Below are 8140 nucleotides of genomic sequence, written 5' to 3'. Positions count from 1 at the left end.
TCGAGGCTGTGTCACGTCCATTGATCAACATCAAAAATCTACCCGTATTAGGTGCTAGGAATCATTTGACTCACACAACGATCGCCCTGGATCAAAGACCGCAACCAGATAAATCCTTTCATTGCAGTCACAATCTTGTTTCGCACTAGCCTTTGATCTTATTCTCATCGTTGGCATCAGGTACGACAAGTCCTACATTGTTTGAGGCCCAGGAGACACGTTGTCTGGCCGCTTACCTATGTGGGTGGGTTCTGCGCCCCCGCGACTGCTGCCTATCTGCCTTGCAAAGGGTCCAGTGCCAAGTGACCTCACAGCCTCGCTGAAGCCCACAAGGCTCCAGGGAAACTTCAACGTTTCCAAATCTCAATCTTGAGAAGAACCTCTCACATTCATATACGTCTTGTTTTGTTCTGGAAAAGGTCGAATCAGTACACGGCGACGTCGCGGCGCCCTCCTCCTTACCAGCAACGACTATATCACATCCTCCACCATTATCCTCCACCTGCTAGCGTCAGGCTCTGTACTTTGAAGATCTGAGCAGCAGTGCATCTTGACCTAGTGTTATTTCTTCGCAGCAAAATCTTCGGAAGAGGCCCGTTTCACCCTTTGAACTATCTTGACACACAAGTTCCAACGCAGTTTCTTTGCTGTCACCTTCTTATTATTTACTACTCCCTTATAAATACATTCCCCATCACCATACATATTCACCCATCTTTGACTTTGTTACCACAACTCACGATCTTCTACTATCGAGCCTTTGGACAGTCTTTACTTTTCCCTGTACTACATAATAAACCTCTTTGCAATATCTAATTAGCGTATATCACCAATGGCTGATATACTTGTGAGCTGGTCAAACAGGATGCGTGAGGAGATGGAAATGGATGAAGAGAATGAAGATTCCCAAGTGCAGGCAGGCCAGAGCGAGCAGACGGATCAGGCAGACCAAGCAGGCCAAGCAGAAGCCTTTGATCCTTTCCAAGATCTCTCCAGAGATTCCTCTGACGACACCGATGATGAGGACAATGGAGAGCTTGTGGAACCTCTTGTACCGATGCCGCGATGGAACAAGCGCAAGAGTATACAAGAGCAGCGTGATGAGCGTGAGGAACTGGACGTGTCCCGCGTGACTTGGCCCCATCTTTACGGCAAGGACGGCGATACACTCGTCGTCGTCGATTTTCCGCAATTCAATGCAAAGGCTTGCAATGGCCTTCCCTGGTACGGGCGAAAAGAATTTCGCGTGGAATCGGCCATCCTTCTTGATACTCGGTCGGCATTCTTTGAAAAGGCTCTCTCCGAAAGGCAACAGTCCAGATACCGCCGCCGCCTCAAGCTGAATGATCTGCCATCGGGTATAAAATTCATCCTAGACCTCACTCCATCGCAAGAAGGAGATGAGGCCGCTGCCCTGCTGGCCGACCTTTCGGTTCCCACCGGTGCTCGCGACTGGTGGATGTCCAAGGAGCGACTCGGAGTTCCCACCTCTCTCGTCTCGGGCCACGATGATGTTTGCGCATATCATGACAGCATGCCCGACAATTGCATCAAGACCGAAGGTCACATCCCAGCATCTCAACCGGGATCAGATGACGACTTCAAGTTCAAGGTGACATTGAGCCTTACAGACTGCGCCCATTGCTATGAACGAGAAATTCGCGACTACTGCGAGATTCGCCACAGAGCCAACATCATTCGATTGCTGTTGTGCCTTGCTGGTCACGATCTGGTGTTGAACTCTGCACCACGCGTCTACACCATCGTGGGACTTGCCAAGTACTTTGACGTTACTTCTCTAGTGGTAAGTATATGAGACTTCCCCTGCCGTCTAACTGCGATGAAACTAACATTTATGCCAGAGCTCACATGTGCGCGCTTGGTTGGAGCAACACAATAACAGTAGCTTCATCGACGTTCATCCCGAGATCGCTATTGACATAGCTTGGAAACTTCAACTGAGTGACATGGTGCGGACACCACTGCGCATCATTGTCGTCGAGAGAGTTCTGGAACCTGACGCCACCAAAGTAAACCCCGTCACCGTCTTTGGTCGTCCCCGAACCAGTTTGGCAGATGACATTAGTGAGGTTGTTCAGCACGCTACAATCGCTGCGCGGAGCAGAACCATGGAAGCTGTCCGCAATCTTGTGTCTGACGGATCTGCAAACGCTTACGAATGGCTACAAATTCCGGCCTGGAGGCATCTCGTGAGTATTCGCGACACAAGTAAGTGTTCAAAGTCCTACTTTTATACTTATCCGATGTCTGTGATATCATTAGAATCTTTTTCTTCATTCCCAGAGTCACCTCATCAAGTGTTGAGCGTGAATATGTATACCGGGTATCTATTTCGACATGACTTGGCAGTTTAGCTAACTCTGTTGCTTTACAGTGCAGTCCGAATTGAAAGAAATTAGGATCGATTGGGATCTCATGGAGGCACAGAAATACGTGGCCCAGATTGACCAAATCCTTAATGCAATGAATCAATACATCGCCAATACTGTTCAGGCGGCCTTGGCTGCCATGCCATATCCTACCCAAGTCGAAGCGATCAACAGTGATCGACTTGCATATCTGACCCAGGGAACCTCTGCCCAGCAGTTCAACAACATCATCAGCACATTCAGCGACGAACAATTCCTACTCATGCAAGTCTTCTGGTCTCGGTTTCAAAATTCTTTGTTCAAGTGGGAGGGTTTCAAAACCATGTATATCCCTGACCCATCCCACCCAGTACCAAGGACCTTGGCCGGCATTTATCAGGACTTTTTCTGGGCACTGGAGCGACCGCACACAGCCAAATTGTTCCCATCTTTGTTTGAATTTGACCCGGAGGGACCCAAAGTCTCGCTTCACGAAATCCATAATCAGCTCATCATCGCCTCAGCCGAGATGAAACAGAGATGGTGCCCACTACCGGAAGAGCTCGAGACGCCCCTACGCCGGTCCCAGCACCTGGCGCTGGGAATGACCGAGGACGAGTTTGGATTTCTACCATTGTGGGCCGGTGGTCTGGATGATGGCACCGGGGCGGCCTTTACCGACATGGCGGTTCCAGATACCGACATGGGCCCGATTGAACCCGGACCTGGCTATCGCACTGGCCAGACCGTTGCCTCGTCTACCGCTGACTCGGACGCGACAATCATTGGAGGTGGAGTGTCGCTCAGGGTGGCCGCCTCTGGCTCGACTACGAACACTAGCTTTGTCGAGGTGGACCATGAGGAGGTCCTGTCGCTCTCTGATGACGAGGACGATGAGGAAGACTTTGACGATTACGATGACGATGACGACTCATTGATTATGCTTTAAATCATTTGGCTAAGAGAAACATTCAGAAACGGCGTTTTGGGTAGGCATCTGACCTTGTAAACGGAAGACGACTTGCAGTGTCGAATCAAAAATAGGACATATTTCACATATCGAAGAACAAATTTCAGGATAATACTATCCCGTAGAAGCCTCTGCAGAGGCCCAGATTATATAAATCTGGATCACCTGTCCTGCTAAGAGTGATCTTTATTGGCATTTGCCCATCCCCTTCGCGTCTGATTGATAGGTGCAATCACTTTCTCAAAGCCGGTTTTCTGATAAATCAAGAGCAACTATCCCCTGAACTTCTTGCTGGCCTCGACAAAGCTCATACCATTCTTGATTGCCTCGGCCATCTTCTCATCCGCCGCGACACCCTTGCGCATCAACTCGAGGGCCTCGGTCGCCAACTCGCGCGGGAGCACCACGACGCCATTCAAATCACCCATGAGATAATCACCAGGCCGAATCAGCATGCCCGGCTGCGCATTCCCGGGCGCCTGCAGCTCGACGGGCACGTCGACGCCGACCACCTTGACCAGCTCGGCGGGCGGCGCCGTGCCCGTCTCCCGCGCAAAGACGGGATAGTCGAGGGCCCGGTGCTCGGCCACGTCGCGGAAGCGCCCGTCGACAACGGTGCCCGCAGCCCCGAGGTGCGCGGCCCGCGTCGACATGAGGCCGCCGTACACGGCGTTGGGGATGGGAGGGGTGGAGACAAAAATGACCGAGTTTCGAGGTACGGCATCAATCTGTTCATGGTTGAAAAAAGTACTCCCGTGTCAGCCCTGATGAAGAGTGACATTTCCTTGGTTGCTTGAAAGCGGAACGAGGGGTAAAGGACGCACATAATGGCCAGAGGCTTTGGGTGCCGGATCGCTCAGCAGAGCGTACTTGACCGTGTAGGCAGGACCGACGATCTTGGTGTCGCCGTCCTGCCGCTGCGGCGACCACATGGTCAGACCCGACAGGAAGCCGCCGTTGCGGTATTTGAGCTTGATCAGCGCATCGGAAATATCGCACCTGTGATTTACTTAGTCTGATTGAAACTCAACGCTTACACAGAAAAGATGAATAAGTAAGATTATTTACGTTGTGAACTCCTTTAATGCCTCGACGATCGGGTCGAGGTCAGACTGTGCAGTAGACATGATTGCTGAGCGGCTAAGTTTAGGACACTGGGCGGAGAAATGACGTATGCTTGAGAATTTCTGTAAGCAATGCTGAGCAACTTTTAAATTCAGCACTGATATTGCACCCTTGGTGGTCAAATTGAGTATCATTGGAAAATCTCATCAATGGTAACACATGTAGCATTCAAGATGTGACCATGTACTGCAGCTGTTCACATGCCGAAAACGCTATTGCCGTGGCTGCCGCTGGTGCGGCCCCGCTCAACCGGAGGATACCGGGGTACCATGAGACAAATATGATCAAGAACATCGCTTCTCCTCTCTATTCATGGTATCTAAGTCTATTCATATGGACCCCTTCTTTTTCTTGCTTGATTATACACTCTCATCACTTTTGTCTCGTCTCTCTCTACTTCCCTTCTCTATTTGGCAGCATCGCGAGCCTTGCAAAGATCGGTGTAAAAGTCAAGTCCGGAAGCCACTCTGATTGTACCGTACATGGAACTGCTATCAAGCGGCTTGCCGGGCTGGAGCTTCTGCGCTGTTTCCATATTCTTGAGGGCGACCTCACTGACCTCGAGCTGGGCCCCGGCGCTCTTTGCGCAGTTGAGCGCGTGCCGGGCGTCCTTGATGGACAGGGCCACGTCGAAGCCGGCCTTGCCGCCGGGCGCGGGGGCGTAGGCGCCCGTCGTCAGCCGCTTCGAGTAGCTGTCAATGACGGGCCCAAAGATCTCGCCCAGCATCTGCCCGGCCACGTCGGTGCCCAGGCCCGTCTTTTCGGCAAACACTTGGGTCTCGGAAATGACCTCCATGAACGACACCACGCAAATGTTGCCCGCAATCTTGAGCAGGGCCGACTTGGCAACGTCCTCGCCCATGTTGATTACCGATCGGCCCATGACGTCTTTCAGGTAGGGCGAGATGGCATCGATGGCTTTGGCGGGGCCAGCCACGCTGAAGACAAGCTTGCCCGCCTCTGCCACGGGGGAGGCTCCGAAAACAGGGGCTTGAGATGTGATGAGCATTCCGTCCTTGAGTTCATCGACTGATAGTCAAGTGCTTACCTGAGACGAATTGACCACCAGCCTCCGAAATCAATTTCGATACCTCGACTGATGTGTCTGGGTGGACTGTCGAGCAGTCTGCAAATACTTTGCCACTTATATCACCAGAAGCAATGATCTCTTGCGCGACTTCCTTGAGCACGGCATCATTGCTGACCTGATAGCGCAACATATCAGCATCCAATCAATACAGTTGCGACTCTTGAGCTTGTTCAGCGAAATCGAACTTACGCAAGAAAAGATAATGCTCGACTTTTGCGCAACTTCAGTGACAGTCTCCGCTGGCACCGCTCCCAATGCCTTCAGGGGTTCGCCCCGGGAAAGCGTCCTGTTGGTATACACTAGAGGTGGCGCACCGATGGCTGAGAGTTTGTTCTGCAGGTTCTTGGACATGCCAATGCCCATGGAGCCAAGCCCAATCCATCCGACTTGTGCTGAAGCCATGGTTTGTCTTGTACTCTGGAGAATGATAACAAGATATTACGGCAGAGGTAGTAACGGCCGGGGCGTATCAGGTACACAGTTGTCGTCAATCTTGAAGAACTGCCACTGAGGGACTAGCCAGAAGCGATCACAGGTGAGTGAATTTGAATATCTATTATGATGTCTATTCCATCCCGCTGGATGGGAGCAAGTCTCTTGCCCAGTCGTCTATATACAATATACTCGATGCCCGGGCTCGGAGATTTACCGTAGCCACATTTTCTATCTTCAAAAAAGTTCTATGACAGTAAATGTCGCATGAGTCACGATTTGGCCATATCAAAGCTTCGTGAGATTGTGAATGATGAATCCTGCACACCATAATTCAGACATTGCTCCTCAGTCGCGGATCACCAGCCGAAGGCGCCGTAGTTTCAGTGGACTTTAGTGCGTTCAAGCTTCGGCCTACTTCCGAGCACTCCCTCTCCCCGAACCCAACGGGTGGGAACAAGTGCCACAGGAGATAGCAAAACATGTCTATACTCCGGAACAATATCCCGAGTCTTATTTCCCTATCATCGGCCGTGTTTGCATCACTACCAAGGCGAAAACGGAGAAAGACAGTTCATAGTTCTTGGCATATGCCGTCCCCGTCCAAATCTCAGCGGATTGGAAAGTTTATGGTGGGGCGATAGGTGAGCGATGTCGCAGCGCAGCGGCGGTTGAAGAGCCGGCGAACCGTTGACTTGGTTGCAAAAACCGTCCTGGTGCGTGATATCGAGATTTTGGCTTGTATTACCCTCATGTACTGAGGCAGGCAACTCAACAAACATGAAGGCTTCGTCACAGGTTGGCCAGCGCAGAGATATTCTATTTCTTGAGCTGAACAGTAGCGTGGCTCGTGGTCAAGCACTTTGAGCTTTGATTTGGTGTTATCCGCCTCATAGGATGCCCCGGGTGTGATTCCGTCACAAATCTTATGATCATTATCCATACACCTGCACTCTTGAGACTATATCGTACGTCATCTGGTATCAGCACGAGAACAAGTGAACATAGAGAGGCATCTTCCGAATGCAAAGTTTCATCAGAAGAGAATTGGCGCGTGCCAAGATCTGCCAGCGCCATAATAGGAAAATTGCGAGGGCATTAGCGATATAAATGGAATAAATGGATGGAATGTTAGATACAAGAGCTTACTACGACCAATGATATATCTTATAGTTTATCGAGATTTCCCTTAATAGGTAAATCTCGGTTCTTTTTGGTAATTTCAAACATAGTTGGCAGTATGTACCCAGGCTGGGTTCTTTGACAAAGACAAACCCTGCTGATGACCATTTCGGTAGTGAACCGATGCACCACCCCTACAGGGAGTGACAGCAGCGGTTGTTCACACAGCTGTCCATGTTAGCCCGCTAATAGCCTTATGAGGCGTGCATCTCCCATCTTCGTATACAAGCCCCCTAGTAATGTGCTCTCCGTAGACGAAATAATCTCCGTCGGTGCGACGATATTGTCCACCATCGTCAGTGGTTTCCATCAGAAGGTTGAGATGCCAATGTGGTCATGCGATAAAGTGCTCAAAGTGGTGAGAGCAGCTTTCCGGGAACGCATTAGTTTGAGCAAGCAGCAGCACCCCTCAGCGTCGGTGCTGTGGTCAATTTGGCCGGCATAAAGCGCCCTAGATTCTAGGGATTTATTCGGGTATTCGGTATCATGATGAACCCTCATAAAGCTGCAATAAACAGTCGCTCAATGCATGTGGATTATCACAGCAAATTCCATCCAACGACATTCAATTGAGGAACACTCCATGTCTCTTCACGTGCATCGAGGCTGATTGACGCCTGTCTCCAGTCTCAAATCCCGCCACTGTCCAGGTGGTTCACTTGTGTTGTATTGGCATTGTGGCAACATGATCAATAACTCACAATACAAACGTAGTCTGCATGGTAACAGTTCTAAAGAAGACAGACAGACATGGATGCACATGTCCCCTCTGAGACTTGGCCTTCATGTTCCAAGCGTATGTCGGCAGTATAGATGGTCGTCATCGCTAATATTACCCAAACATACAGGCGTTATTACAGGGGCCTCTGAACTTCCCCAGCATCACCTTTACACTAATGCAAAGCTGCTGTCGTGGTATATTCAATGTACGTAAGAGGCTCCAAAGACTTGTCCATGGAGAGTGCTAATCTA

At 50.5% G+C, this 8140-nt stretch overlaps 3 protein-coding genes across 3 annotated transcripts; 1 reads left to right on the top strand and 2 right to left on the bottom strand.

Annotated features, from left to right (window-relative positions):
* Positions 1-832: 832 nt before the first annotated feature.
* On the top strand, positions 833-3318 carry PFICI_09745 (uncharacterized protein; the record flags this gene model as incomplete). The annotated part of the gene is made up of 3 exons (XM_007838326.1): positions 833-1804; positions 1863-2229; positions 2396-3318. 3 exons carry the CDS (start codon positions 833-835, stop codon positions 3316-3318), a joined length of 2262 nt encoding a protein of 753 aa, XP_007836517.1.
* Positions 3319-3611: 293 nt separating this feature from the next.
* PFICI_09744 (uncharacterized protein) lies at positions 3612-4466 on the bottom strand (the record flags this gene model as incomplete). Its single annotated transcript, XM_007838325.1, has 3 exons — positions 3612-4067; positions 4164-4338; positions 4408-4466. 3 exons carry the CDS (start codon positions 4464-4466, stop codon positions 3612-3614), a joined length of 690 nt encoding a protein of 229 aa, XP_007836516.1.
* Positions 4467-4870: 404 nt separating this feature from the next.
* PFICI_09743 (uncharacterized protein) lies at positions 4871-5956 on the bottom strand (the record flags this gene model as incomplete). The annotated part of the gene is made up of 3 exons (XM_007838324.1): positions 4871-5454; positions 5513-5669; positions 5744-5956. 3 exons carry the CDS (start codon positions 5954-5956, stop codon positions 4871-4873), a joined length of 954 nt encoding a protein of 317 aa, XP_007836515.1.
* Positions 5957-8140: the final 2184 nt, after the last annotated feature.

This window comes from Pestalotiopsis fici (assembly GCF_000516985.1).
Source record: "Pestalotiopsis fici W106-1 unplaced genomic scaffold PFICI_Scf_7, whole genome shotgun sequence".
NCBI classification, from domain to species: domain Eukaryota; kingdom Fungi; phylum Ascomycota; class Sordariomycetes; order Amphisphaeriales; family Sporocadaceae; genus Pestalotiopsis; species Pestalotiopsis fici.
The sequence above is the reverse complement of the archived record's forward strand: the minus strand, read 5'-3'. Positions and strand labels throughout refer to the sequence as shown.